Source organism: Monocercomonoides exilis (assembly GCF_001643675.1).
Source record: "Monocercomonoides exilis strain PA203 chromosome Unknown scaffold10-1930038, whole genome shotgun sequence".
NCBI lineage: Eukaryota > Preaxostyla > Oxymonadida > Polymastigidae > Monocercomonoides > Monocercomonoides exilis.
In genome coordinates, this window is record NW_027150555.1 from 819,479 (window position 1) to 834,296 (window position 14,818).

Below are 14,818 nucleotides of genomic sequence, written 5' to 3' on the forward strand. Positions count from 1 at the left end.
AGTTATGTCAACATAATATTATTATTTCGATTAATTATTTGTTTCTGCATTTCTGATTGAAGTTAAAATAAATGAATGGTTTAAATAAAATTTTTAATAATAAATATTTAATTACAAAGTTTACGTTCATATAGATTGAAAACTTTGAAGATCCTAAACAAGAAATTAATAAAATAGATGTTCCATCACTTACAGAATTGTTGGAATTAATGGTACAGCACACAATTCAAACTGCACCAATTTCGTCAATAGATAAATACTTAAAATTTTCAATAAAGCTGCTTGAAAAAGATTATCAGTTCATTGAAATAAGAAATGAATTAGGTAAGATATGCCCATCCTACCCTCCAATAATAACAGAAAATCTGATATCAAAACATCAACAGCTAACGGAAGCAAAATTCAGAGAAAAAAGAAGGGAATACGTTTTCAACATAATGGAAGGCCGAAAAGCTAGAGCCAGACGACGTGTCCCTGTTCCCGTCATTCTGTTTGCTTTATCTATGATGCATATGAAAAACATTTTCTTTATCTTTCTATTTTTAATGTTTTTTTTTACAATCAATCTTTTGAAAAATTACTCTCGAAAAAACATATGTGAGACTTTCAAATGGAGCAACTGTTTCTAGAAGTGCAACACTTTCTGTTCCTCTAGAAGTTGTATATAATGGAGCAATTGATATCATAAAAGGAGTTAAAGCAATTTTGTATGCATTCTTAATCACTTTTTTCTTTTTCACCATATTATTATAATGCAGTGCTCCTCAAACAATAGCAAAAGTTCAAAAAAAACAAAACCAACAAAATGAAAAACAAGTTCACGAACCAGCCACCAAAAAGGACGCAAGCGTGTCTAAATCTCAAGCTTCATCTTCTTTGACATCAAGTACAAAACAACAAACACCAATTCAGTGTGATGTTAATCTTCTGAAAATGATTGGAGTGACTCATATTGTAGACCTAATGGTTGAACAGCAACGTATAAAATTCAGATTTTTGCCTGTTTGCTCTTCTGAAAAACACGAAATGTCGCAGGCAATTAAGAAGAAAGCACAAGATGATCAAAAGAAGGCCAAACAGTCAAATGATGAACAGCTAACAGCATCTCAAATTCAGCCATCCCTTCTCACTTCTCATTCCATCTTCGCACTTCTTTCGCTTCCATTTCCTGGCGTAGAATGGCTGACTCAGCTTCAGCAGCGCAATTTTGAGCCCAGAGGAATGCACTACAACTGGGCGCACGAGCGAGTGAATGCTGTGCTGAAGCTGGATGAGAGTGTGAATTTGAGGGTTTACTGGAGACTTCATTCAGTACATCGCCAATCTCATCTGAAAGATGGACTAACAAATGTCTTAGATGAAACATCAGATATTTCTCAAACAGAAGTATGTTCTTCTTCTTCTTCTTCTTCTTCTTCTTCTTCTTCTTCTTCTTCTTCTTCTTCTTCTTCTTCTTCTTCTTCTTCTTCTTCTTCTTCTTCTTCTTCTTCTTCTTCTTCTTCTTCTTCTTCTTCTTCTTCCGAATCTCTAATTTCTCCATGCATGAGTACTTCACAAGCAACACCATCTTCAGCGTTGACTACAGAAAATCCTTCTCTTGTATCATCCACTTCATCTGCATCTCCTTCAGCTTCTTCTTCTTCGATGCTTTCGTCGTCTTCTCAACCTCCCAAACCACCGCCTTCTTTCACGACAGACATTTCTCTCGAAACACTTTCACTTTCGTCTTCTTCGAAACTTTCGTCAAGCTCATTCGCCACTTTCCCTTTCACAACGCCTTCTTATTCATTCTTCCAGCCAGAGAAATACACTCAGTGGGACGTTGTGGAACTGACTCAGAATTATGTCTCGCTTCTTTTGAACATCTTGGCCTCTCCTCAAAGGCTGTCTTGGTCTGGCAGTAAAACATATGCGTTCTCAGATACGTCTGCATCTGCACAGCAATACCCCTCATCTCACACAAGCGAAAATCCGAAAGCCAAAAACGTGGAGTCATCATTTGGCTCAGATGCATCCACCAGTGCTTCTTCAGCGTCGCAATCGTCATCAACTTCTTCATTCATTCCATCATCCTCCTCTTCATCTCCTGGTTCTTCAACCGATGGTTCAATCTCTGCAATCGAATCCACTACATTAACAACTTCGTCATCTTCTTCGTCCTCATCATCTTCTTCTTCCTCTTCTAATTTGTTGCATCCAAAAGATTCAGCATGCCCTCAAAAGTTCAATTCCATCCTCATTCACTGCATCACTGGATGGGATCGCACACCGCTTTTTGTTGCGTTACTACGAGTTCTTTTGTGGGCTGACGGAAGCACTCATCCTTCGCTGTCTGCCGAAGAAGTGGCGTTTCTGTGTCTCGCATATGACTTCTTCCTGTTCGGGCACCAAATGAAAGACCGAGTGAAGAACGGGCATCACGTAGTTGCGATGATGATTGGGCTTTTGCGCCATCTTGGAAACCCCGATTGGTTTCGCTTATCAAAAAGATTTGTGTCGGAGGGGAAGTTGAACGCTCATTCAAAAGAATCAGACAAGCCTGACACCTCTTTTGCACCAGAAGCAGAAGCCATTCAGGCATCTGCAAGTGCAACGAAGGAAAAACAGAAAGAAGAAGAGAAGATGAAAGCGGATGCAGATCGGCATAGCGACCCTTCAATGATTGATGACAGAGAATTCACGGCTCGCGTTTTGGCTGTTCACAAGATCATGTGGGAAGCATATTCTACTGGTGTGCTCAAACGAATCAACAAATAGAGTCAGTAGCTCGTTTTGATACGATGATTTGACGGTTCAGAGAATAGGAAGATAAAATTATTTTAAATTATTTCTGTGGGAAGAAACCTGACATAAAAGAATTGGTCACATTTTGATAATTCAGAATTATAAATTTGGGCATTATTAGAAATGAATTGCTTGGTTTCAGATTTGAGGCCGGTTATTTGATGGAGATGGGATCTGAAAAGTCTGGCACTTTTAGTTTAGCGATCATTCGGAGCAACTTTCTTAATTATGCGTTATGCAATGAACGACTCATTCGGAAATCTAATTTCCATATATTCGTTGCACAAACGTTTCGTATTCATTTTCATAAAATTTGTGGAAAAAAAATTCTGCCATTGGCAAGTACGAGCAATGACAGTTTATCAATTCCTCTATAACGAATTTTTTGTTTTGCATATTTCATATTTGTTAAGAATACTTCTCATTCCGTTATTTTATATTTTTATATCAACGTCCATTTATTAAGGTATTTTTCTGAATTTCGAATTGAAGATTGAAAAATTTAATAAATTGGGCTCGCATTCTGTTGTTTGATTATGCTAGGTTATTCATTTGTAATGTGTATTTGTATTTTTTTATATTTTATTTTTGTATGTTTCAACTGAAAAATTTCTGAAAAGGCTTTCAGTAAATTTCTTTCTTTCTTTTTTTAAAATTTGTTGACAATGGTCTTTCTATAGTGAATGTTAAGAAATAAGATTAAGCAATAATTTTATCCAAATTCGTAGTTGTTTTCATTTTTGAGCACTTCAAAGCAAATGGATATAAGAAAAGATAGATCTTCATTATTAGATCCCAAAATCATCAGTAAAATTCAAACGACTGTTCCAAAATCTGAAGAACTTTAAATGCAGCTGTAGTAGTTGAAAAAAACATAAGAAAAAAATAAAAATTACGATCAATAATAGAGAATATTTTTCATAAAGAAAGATAAAAGAGTTATTATTATGTTATAAACAGAAAAAAAGCTTCATTTTTGCAATTAAAATTTTTTGAAAGAAAACGATTACGGTCTTTCAATCTAACTTTTCAAAGCAAAATACATATTTGCATGGAATAGAAACCTTTATCCAGCAATATTTTATAAATCTCTCCCGAAACCGAATAACACTGAAAAACTGTTTGAAGCTGGAAAAATATTCTTTGCATTTATTGAGTAAATGATAAGGTTGTAAGGCATCAACAGAATTGATAATGATGACTTATTGTCGAGAAGGAGATTACGCATAGCCTGAACACAAATGAGGAATAACACGAAATGAACCACACCGCAACGTTGATTCATGACAATGCAGGTGAATTTGAAGAAGAGGACTTCTTTATCTCTTTGTTCATCTCCCTATTAAGCTCGATCTTATCTCGATCTGCAATGAATTTTGTAATAGCTTCGAAAATCTCAAATCCGTATTTTGCCCAATCGGTATTGTGCTCTCCGTCTTTAAGTGAAATGAACAATTTGTGTCTTGCAGCTAGATATCATGCATGAAGTTAAAGAAATCAATAAAGATTAAAAATATCTCCAATACATACCACAAAGTTCATATAGCTTTTTTGAATCCTCTGGAGAAACAAGTGTATCACTTTGACCTTTGAGGAACAAAACAAATTTAAAAAATTAACTTTAATGCTCTATCAAAGATCATATCAATAACAACCTGATATGAAAATGGTATCAGTAGTGATATCCTTCATTCTGAGATTGTTTCTCCAAACAGGCGGAACACACAACGGAACAAATAATTTCAAATATCGAGGTACTATTTGCAGTGCAGTTGATTGAAGAGAATAAATTGTATTTTCCAAAATTAACAAGTCAACCTATCAAATATTTTTTATAACAATTTCTTTGATTAATCTTTTAAAAATAAAATACAGACTGCTTCACTATGCTTCGCTACAAAATCACAACACACTGCCCCGCCAATTGAATGTCCTAACATCCAAATTTTACTTGCTTTTCCATCAACAACAAGCTTCTGGAGATAGTTCATTACGACTTCAAGATCTACAATCAATCCAGAATGAGTCGGATTGACTTCAGGACTCGAATGCCCAAATCCACGATAATCAAAACAAAACACATTGCATTTAAGGCCGCGCCTTAAAATAGCAGATTTATAAGCACGATATTCAATATCTTTTGTTTGTTCAGAAATAAGTTTAATTATTATCGATGCACACTTCCCGCATTTCCATGACAATAAACAAGAACAGGAGAATCATTAGAATATGGTAAAAACCATCCATGCTTAAATAAATTAATTATCAAAAACTAAAAAAAATTTTTCATTCGAATAAAATAACAAACAAGTTCCAATGAATCGGGGGTTTGAAGGCGAACATCCACAAAATGTGCTACAGAAATTTGCATTATTAAATGAAATTAAAAGTGTATTGCTGAATTAGATTTTTTTAAATAATCTCTAACCTCCATAAGTTCGAGGAGTTACAAAGTAGTCTTCGCTTTGTTTTATTGGATAGTAAACAAATTTTTCATGGGCAAAGCGAACAATTATTATACCCACGACAAATAATATGACCAAAAATTCTATAATTGTTTTATTAACCATGCAAACTAATAATATAATAATGGGAATATTAGTAATATGGGGCAAAATTTTTGTATTTGTGAAAAAAATAACGATTTGTTCCAAACTTTTTCCACAACCTTATCATGATAATATTTTCATTCCACTATCAAAAAATAGATAGAAAAATTAAAAATTGAGATAAATATTTGTATGAATGGAATGGAGCATAATTCATAAATAGAAGAATAATGTCCAATATTATGGGATGATGTTTTTATCAAAATGAATTCTGTTCCACACAATGTTTTCAAATTATTTTCTCAAATCTTTTGTTTTTCAATGTTTTTTTGGGAATTATAATAATCGAATTATTATGAGATTATTTAATGATAAGTTTGGAACAAATCCTTATTTTGTTCATAAAGGCTGAAAAATATCCCCCATATCATTACTCTCAAATATGTTCATATCAATTGCGAAAATGAAGATTCAAATGAAGCCATGATTTTTTAAAGTAGTTTCAGCAAAATGAATGAAAAAATTAAAAAAGCAAAGAAAAAGAAAAAGAAAAATTGTCTTCAAAATTGAGTTTTAGAACATGTTATATTTCAAAGCAGAGTAGTTATTCCAACCTTTTATAAAACATTCTGTGATGAAAGTGATCGTCAGACCACATTTCACATTTCGAAAAAAGAAGAGTATGTCTCGGCTTGAAACTCTATTTCTTCGCCATCTGATTCTACTAGTTCGGATTTGGAACGATCTAATTTGTTCCCTGCTTTTGGATTCTCCTGAACTTCAAGTTTGACTGATCCAGTTGTCCTCACTCATCACCATTTTTAGTTTGCATATTGATTCGCTCTTTCGCCTCCACGTCGGATAGAGCTGTTCCTTATGCTCCGCCTGTTTCTGCTGCACCTTCCTGAGCTGCACTCACACTCCACAGCGTCCGACATTGTCATTATCATCATACCTGCAGGAAATTGTTCAAACAATACTCGTTTCAAATCTGTTAACGAAGGTCTGGAATATGCATCCTGTGAAACACATAAACATATCATTTCATATAATTTGCTTCCAATCGCTTTCTCCAGTTCGGGTCTTTCTCCATTCACAATTTTCTGTCCAGCAACCTCTGCCTCATAATCACAAAAAGGGATTTCCAGAGATAAACATTCCCACAACATCACCCCAATGGAAAACGAAACAGAAGCTTTTGTTGCTCCCGTTTTTTTATTTATCAGCAGTTCAGGTGCCTTCCACCGCAGGCACTCCTTCCTGAGATCTTCATCATCCTCAAACGCTGATGAAGGTGGAGGAGAGCGTGTGTATCTCTTGCTCCTTCTTGAGCCATCAGATGAAGATGTTACAATCGTGGATGATGAAATTGAAGTTGAATCTGAATCTGAAGAAGAACATTCAGAGTGCATGGCAATGCAAATAACCATGTGTTCAGAGAACAACACAATGTGAGGGCTCAGATTGGTCAATGATTGAAGTGGAATTTCCATTTCGTCAAATGAATGAAGAGCTCCATTCGCCACACAGAATAGGATCTGGGCTGCTGTCTGCTCCCTTTCCTGCAAAGTGCCGATCGCCATCTCTTTCTTCTCATTCATCCCATGAAGCAGCATGAACAGCGAATCCCTCAAGTCCACAATCAGTTTCTCGTGAGGCGAGGAGCAGGCCATCGCATCCACCAGATTCGACATCGATGAAGTGGTCGGACAAAGACTTTCTGTTCGAACAAATGTTGATTCTGAGTCTGTTGAAGAAATTGACGGCGATGGTGTTCGATTTCTTGTATCTTCTTCCTTCTCATCCACTTTCTCCAGCATCCACTCAGGAATCTTGTCTGAATCTCTTCCCAATATGTATTCTGTCGATCCACTCTCACTCAATAAATGTTCTGATGACTCTGAATGTCCCAAGCTTTTCGCATACACCCTCTTTTTGATCCTTTCCTCATTCTTCTTCTCTGCCTCCCTCTCTGCTCTCCTCCACTGCTCCTCAGGCGACATCTCCATCGTAATCATCTCAATCAGTTTCGGATCCTTCTTCACTGTATCATTCACAATCTCTTCCAGTTCTTCTGTTCTTCTCTTTTGCTTTCTCCATCGAACAACAAACAAAATAAATCCAATCAGAACAATAAACAATATTACTACAAGCACAATCACAATCAATAACCAATAAGATTTCCCTTCTTTTCCTCCTTCAACAATTATTTCATCTCCTTTTGGCTCAATCTCACTTCTGTTCTTCAAAAAAAGAGAATTTGTTGATGAAGGAGATTCAGCATTCCCAAATAAAACATGCACACTCACTTCTATTTCATTTCCACAACTGCTGATCAGATCTTTTGCAACACTTCCTTCAACTTCTCTTTCGGACAAGAATCCATTTGAATCAAAATCATATTTTTCAAGCTCTTTCTCTTCTCCCTTCTTCTTCACAACTGAGAATGACAGATTACATGGAATAAGAAGAAATCCTTTGAATGTCAGCTTCATTCTATCTGTCTCTTCTTTTGCTTCAACACTTTCCAGAACAGGAATGAAGAATGATGAATCCCTTTCTGAAACAATCCCTTCAAAATTGCATCCATCATTCAACATCCACAATGATGAGCCATCCTTCAATCCATCTCCTCCTTTCAAACTCATCACATTCAATGTTCCTGTATCAGAACAGATGATGTTTCTTCTCAGTGATGGATATCCTTCAATTGATGGATTATTGTCAATGAACTCTTCTTTCTCAATTATCATATTTCCTCCACTCATTGTTATTCCACCTTCTGGTGAATTTGCAATTGTTGAATCTTTCATCATCACTGAACTCTTCGCAATATCCACAAGAGATCCATCCCATCTGCACATCTCCCCTTCGGCATTCAAATTCATTTCATTTCTTTCCTTTGAACTTCCATCAAAAATGCAACTGTCCATTTTCACATCCAAGCAATTCTCCAACTTCATCAATTTCCCTTTTGGTTTGTTAGAATTGACTACATTGATTGTGCAATTTGCCAATTCCATTGTCTTTTTCATTGACAAGCACGAGATCAATGATTCTTCATTTCCTTCAACTGTGATATTCTCTGTATTGAAATCCTCAAGTGTAAATTGTCCACATTCCTTTATATTTATCAGAGAAGTTTCCATTGTTGAATTGGATATTGTTAATGAATCAATAACTGATGGAAGTTGAGAAGAAAGATGTAATGCAGATTCTTGAAGAATTAGATTTGATATTGCACATCCGTCAAGTTGTAATTCTCCTTTTTCCATGTTAATAATGTGAAATGGAATGTTTGCAAAATCTTCATTAACTCCCTCCTTCAATTGTTTTGAGCTGAATGAACAATTCACAATTTCAAGAATTCCTCCTTCTGGTGATATCAACGATTCATGTTGAGAAACAAAATTCGAATCAAACACAAAGCTGACTCTCAGCAATGAAACTTCTCCTGTTGTTGATATTACAGAATCCTTTGTTCTGTCAATTTCAGATTTCATTTCAACTTTGCATTCAACCTTTCTTTTTGAGCTCAAACTCATTTCTTCCAGATTTATCTCACAGCCAATCGCACTCTCTTCAACAACAATCATTTGGCTCATGAAATCTGAAGTCAGATGCATCAGTCCATAATCAATTGAAGCACATGGAAGTGTGTTTGTTCCACACTGTTTTTCATCTGATCCATTCACACTACTCACAATGACTGTGTCACTCTGATGAATAGTCACAAAGTCAATTAGATCTGTATCATTTGGATAATCGCATTCATCTCTCCCATATATTGCATTAATTCGTGAATAATGATTCTCTCGAAGATCAAACTGGAATTGGGTTTCATTGATTTGAGATGATATGTTGAAACATTCAATGAAAATATCGTTTCCAACGCTTGCTGTATTTGCACTGAATTTCATCCCCACAAATGTGAAATTCAATTCCCCTCTTTCTTTTGTCGCCAGATACACCCCTCCTCCTTTCCCATTGGTGCAGCTGCATTGACTGACTTCGGACTTAATCATCTTCATTGAACCAGACTTTCCCAATGTGAAGAATATTGCACCTCCTTTTTCACTTGATTCTGCTTTGTCTTCTGTTATGCTGCTCTCATTCACAACCAAGCAAATCTTTTTCTCACTCTTTAATTCCAAAATGCTTGGCCCATTATCACTTTTCTTCACTCCTGAAAATGATGATTTCTCAATCTCAATATTCACACATTCTTCATTCACTCCTTCATTTATCTTCAATCCTGGTTCAGATTTCTTGATTGATAAAATGCATCCTCTGCTTTCATTCAACGATTCCACTCGAATATTCACAAAATGGCAATAGACACCAACATTGTTGATAGAAAATATGCTGTTTCCGACGTTGCATGATTCAATTGACAAATCACTCACTTCCACACTTCCTCCAATTGCATCCACAAACACACAATCAAATCCATTGTTCACTCCTGCTTCTGAATGAAATGCACATCCAGTTATCATCAAAGCTCCTTTGTTTGAAATAATCGATTTGGCTGAATTGTCAAATCCAGATGCCAGTTGAAGTTGAATATTTGTCAATTCAAGATGAATATCATTTTCCATGAAATAGTCCAGTTGATTTCCAATCGCCTTTTCAAAATTCAATTTGGCTTTCACATTCTCTTCTCCCATCTTCACACTCTTTTTGATCTGATAATTGGAAACATCGAATGAATCTCGAATAATTGTTGATCCTTCAATCTGAATTGTTTTATTTCCGTCTCCGTCTTTCATGTTTTTCATCCCTTTCCACATCGTTTTGCATGGTTCTTTCACACTTCCACAACGCTCCACATCAAATCCACTCGAAGAGATAAATATCTCAATTGAGCTGTATGGAATTAGAAACATGAACAAATCCTTTTCATCATGAAAATCATCACTTCCAACAAACAAATTGTCATCATCTATCATTGAGGAATAATCAAACTTGAATGACTCATTTGCCACAGAACTATTCAAACCCTTTCCCAAAATAAACACATTTTTCCCAATTGCTGCATTGTTGTTCTCAAAAGTTACTCCAATATCAAAAAGAAATGGCTTTTCATTCAAGCAATTTTGGCAATCCAGATATATCCCTCCTCCTTTTCCTCTCTCACTCCCGTTCTCACAGACACATCCAATTAATGAACTGTTTTCAAGTGCAGCATATCCTCCTTCACGCAACGCTATCTTCAGTGCTCCTCCTTTTTTGCTCTTCGACGAAACTGCCCCTTCAATTCTGCTTCCATTCATCACCATTCCAACCCCCATGCTCCCTCCAAACACTGCTGCCTCTCCACTTCCATCAATTTCCAATTCCTTTAAGATGCAATTCAACAGTCTCAGTTTGCATTCCTCTTCATTCATATTTGCTGAGGAAAGAGAGAATGAAAACAACGAGACTGTTGATTTCACATCTGAAATCGTCACAAAATCCAGTTCAACCATCTTCCCTGTTGATTTGATCAAGAAAAATTCAATTGTGTTTTGCTTCCCTCCAAAAACACTCATCTCACAGTTGTTCATGTGCAACTCTCCATTTAGGGTGCTTGATTTGATCACTGATGTGATTGCTCTGCTGAAACTTGAAGGAACAACAATCCCAATGAACTCCATTTCTGTCAGTGATGATGATTTCAGAATGCATTCTTCAGATCCACTCACTTCACTTTTGCATTCTATCTCCACAATTGTCTCAGTATTTGCCTTCAAACTCAACCCACTCATATTTTCACACCCTTCCATCTTTGATTTTGAACACACAACAATCTCCTGAAGAACATTCTGTGGTCTCTTCAAACGCTCCATTCCATAATTCACATTCAAACATGGCGCCTTCTCCAGTCCACAATATTTCTCTTCCACTCCAGAAGTTCCATCGACAAATATTGTATCATCAAAGTATCCATCGATAAATATGAACAAATCGATATCCCAATCACCAAATGCCTCTGTTCTGTCATGCCCGACAATCGAGTTGTCTTTCTGAGTGATGCTTCTCATGAAGGTGAACAAGGGTTCTTTCACAGAAGCGACAAATGATTCACACACAAAATACATATCTCTTCCGACACTGGCCTTGTTGGCTGAAAACGCGATATTGGTGATGGCAAAGGAGGATTCTGACACTTGTGAGCCATGGTCGAACTCGATCATGAGAGCACCGCCTCTTCCTCCAGAACTTGTATCCTCGCTCACAGAGCAGCTGGAGAAATTTGTGTCACTCACTGAAAATGTGTTGGCAGGGGCAGATGAGGCGAATGAGATGCACCCGCCATTGGTGGCAGTTTGTTGGCTCAACTGTTCTGATTTGATGCTGTTCATTGTGCAGTTGGTGATGGAGATGGAGAGGGTAGGGGAGGTGGCTGAGGAGAGGACACAGCTGGTGGGGGAGGCTGTGGAGGTGATGTCGGTGATGTTGGAGGAGTTGAAGGTGAGGGGAGCGGTGAGGGAGGTGAGGTGGAAGATGCTTTGGCTGTTGAGTGCGAGATGAGTGATTGCTGTGTGGTTGAGGGCGAGGGAGCCAGCAGCGAGGAAGAAGAGGGGTGTGGTGATTGATGATGAAGACGGTGTTGTTCCTGTGATGATGGTTGTGTTGAGGTTGAGGGAAGGGGAGCTACCGGAGAGGTGGAAGAGGATGGGGGTGATGGGGTTTGTGGAGTTGTGAGCGATGGCGAGGGCAGAGACTGTGAGGGAGCCCTGTGTTTGTTGGAAGAGGGCAGACGAGGCAGATGGATCTGGTGAAGAAGATGTTGATGTTGATGAAAATGAAGAAAATGAAGAAAATGATGACGTTGATTGCGATGACTGTGAATATGAGGTTTGTGGTTGGGGAATACCACTGGAGGAAATGATTGTTGTATCTGTGCCATTTCCGGTGATTTTTGCGTTGGTCACACTGAATGTGAGTGTTTGAGAAGGAACAAATGTTGAAGTGAGGAGTGTGAGGGAGGCATCTCGTGTATCTGTCATGAGAACAAGAGCATATTCTATTGTTTCGCATGGACTAAGTTGAGTGATTCCACAGAGTTCAGTGTTTGTTCCATCATTTGATACGATTTTGTATGTTGAAATGTGAGGAAGCCAGCGGTTATATTCATCATTAGTTGCTGTTCCTGCATACCACACTCTTTGAGTGAGGGTTGTTGAGCCACACTGATTGAATGGTGATTGAGTGATTGCATTGCCATTGAAGAACACATCATTCCCTCTGCCATTTGTTGCGGTGTTGCCATCGAAGAAACAAAATGTGATGAATTTCACTTCATTCATCCAATCATATGTTCTGGTGCAACACAGAGCAGCGCCACCGTAGGTGGTTGGATTTTCGACTTTGTTGTTGATGAACTGGCACTCTTGGAGCGAGCATTGTTTTGGTTTTTCTGGTGGAAGCCAATGAAACGTGACTGCACCAGCTGCATCACCGCCAGTATTTGCAATACAGGTGCAATTTTTGAACAAGAATTTTGCATCTGATGGCATGTTATCGAGACCAAAATACCATCCGGTTCCAATGCTGCCTGTTATTTCACAGCTTTCCACTCTATTATCTGAGAATGTCCAAACAGCATTTGATTGTGGATGCCATATTGCGGCTGCTCCTCCACCAGATGCAGAACAGTTTGTGAAATTGGATTTTAAGATGTCTATGTTTAGCAAATATGCACATACTAACGCTCCGCCTTGGACATTCCCTGTGCAGTAACATTTATTGAATGAACAGGAACAGATTATCAGATTTGCATTCGTGCAAGAAACATAAAGTGCACCCCCATGAATGCCCGTGCAGTGAGAATTATTCCATTCGCACCACTCAAAGCGATGGCTGTCCAGATCAAAGGAATCCAGTCTTCCAGGTTTCAATTTTTGTGATTCAGTTCCAACATGTACAACAGCAGCATTTGGTGAAGAGCGTGTTTGGTGAAGAAAAGAGGTGTTGAAGGCAGAGAGAGAAGTGAATGGGTTGTTGAGGTTTGGGAGGATGGCACCATCGATGGGGTTGTGAGTGTGTTTGAAGATGGTTGAGTGAATGGAGAGAGATGAGTGAAGGGAGAAGGAGGTGATTGCATTGGTGTTAGTGTCGGACGTTGAGATGAAAGGATTGAGTGAGTTTGAAGGAAGAGATGGAGAAGATTGAAGTGATTGAGGAGAGGAGATGTTGGAGAAGAGGGTGTTTGAGAGATGGAGATTAAGGTGGATTTGGAGGTGGGGATGGGATTGGTGATGGATGTGGAGAGGGGAAGAAGAAGGAGAAAAAAGGAAGGGCTGGATGAGGGAGATGAACGAGGAGAAAGAGGAGTGGGAGATGGAGAAGGAGGCAGGGATTGGGGAGTGGGCATGTGGGAGGAGATTGTTTGGGGTGGAGAAGAGGGGGAAGGGGAGGATGGCTGGTTGGTGGATGGTGAGGGAGAAGTTGGTGATGGCGAGTGAGGCATGGGCAGAGAGGAAAAGTGGATTGTTTGTTGTTGGATGGATTTGACAGGTAGAGGAAATGATGGTGGCAGCTGAATGTTGGTGAGAAGAGAGGATCGGACAACCAGCAAGAGGCGCTAATGTGAGATGGGTCATACACAAGGAGGTGTTGATGATATTTAGACTTGTTTGGACACAGCAAATGCAATTGTAAGCTGGTTTTATAGCTTTCGCCATTAAATTGTCAAAATTAATGTTGTAATTGCTATTTTTATTTGCAATGTTAATTGAGCCTTTATGTACCTCTTCGTTCTTTTCTTGTTGAATTTGATTTTCTTCAGTGCTTGCACCATTGCAGCAGCTCACTGCAAGTATTAATAACGCAATAATATTGTGTGCAGTCTGAATGCTGGGGAAGCTTCTCATCATGGATGTGGATGCAGGAAAAAATCAGAAAATTAAAAACTCCTGCGCCCCATATTAAATTTTTCAATTATTCAAATCCAAATATAAAAATAGGGTGTAATTTATCGTTTTTAAACAATCGAAAGAAAAATTTAAAACTTTTCTTTTTTTGCATAATTATAGGTTAAACATACTCATGCGAAGAAATTCGAAAAAAAAAAAAAAAAAAAAAAAAATAAAAAAAAAAAAAAAAAAAAAAGAGAGAGAGAGAGAGAGAGAAGAGAGAAAGAGAGAAAAAATAAAAGAAACAATTGAATGGAACAAAATTAAAAAAGCGAAATATTTATTTCATATTTAAATAATGAACATGGCTTAGAAGTTTTATGTTTATTATGACTTTAACCGAGAAAGAATTTTTGATGTTACCAAAATTGGTGAATATTCATTTAAGCAATTCGAGAAACAAATTCTTTATGAATCAAGCAAGAAAAGAAAGTTAGGCTATATTCACCTAAAAGTGGTTAAAACTTTGACAAAAAATTTTTTTTTGATAGTTCCAATGAATTCGAAATTATCCTTCATGAAAAGACTTTATGTTTTCAAAATAACATTTATCAACACTCTTCAGTGTTAATTACATGCTTTATT

General features: G+C 37.4%; 4 protein-coding genes across 4 annotated transcripts; 2 read left to right on the plus strand and 2 right to left on the minus strand.

Annotated features, from left to right (window-relative positions):
* Positions 1-12: 12 nt before the first annotated feature.
* On the plus strand, positions 13-2,757 carry MONOS_5055 (putative Myotubularin-related protein 14; the record flags this gene model as incomplete). Its single annotated transcript, XM_067875174.1, has 5 exons — positions 13-78; positions 135-490; positions 603-707; positions 759-1,390; positions 1,559-2,757. Exons 1-5 carry the CDS (start codon positions 76-78, stop codon positions 2,755-2,757), a joined length of 2,295 nt encoding a protein of 764 aa, XP_067731969.1. The 5' UTR covers positions 13-75.
* Positions 2,758-4,065: 1,308 nt separating this feature from the next.
* MONOS_5056 (putative phospholipase) lies at positions 4,066-5,155 on the minus strand (the record flags this gene model as incomplete). The annotated part of the gene is made up of 6 exons (XM_067875175.1): positions 4,066-4,253; positions 4,315-4,371; positions 4,440-4,602; positions 4,662-4,921; positions 4,966-5,032; positions 5,093-5,155. 6 exons carry the CDS (start codon positions 5,153-5,155, stop codon positions 4,066-4,068), a joined length of 798 nt encoding a protein of 265 aa, XP_067731970.1.
* Positions 5,156-6,154: 999 nt separating this feature from the next.
* Positions 6,155-12,835, minus strand: MONOS_5057 (uncharacterized protein; the record flags this gene model as incomplete). The annotated part of the gene is made up of 1 exon (XM_067875176.1): positions 6,155-12,835. One exon carries the CDS (start codon positions 12,833-12,835, stop codon positions 6,155-6,157), a length of 6,681 nt encoding a protein of 2,226 aa, XP_067731971.1.
* A 699-nt stretch (positions 12,836-13,534) lies between these two features.
* MONOS_5058 (uncharacterized protein) lies at positions 13,535-13,783 on the plus strand (the record flags this gene model as incomplete). The annotated part of the gene is made up of 1 exon (XM_067875177.1): positions 13,535-13,783. The coding sequence occupies one exon, from the start codon at positions 13,535-13,537 to the stop codon at positions 13,781-13,783; it is 249 nt and encodes an 82-aa protein (XP_067731972.1).
* Positions 13,784-14,818: the final 1,035 nt, after the last annotated feature.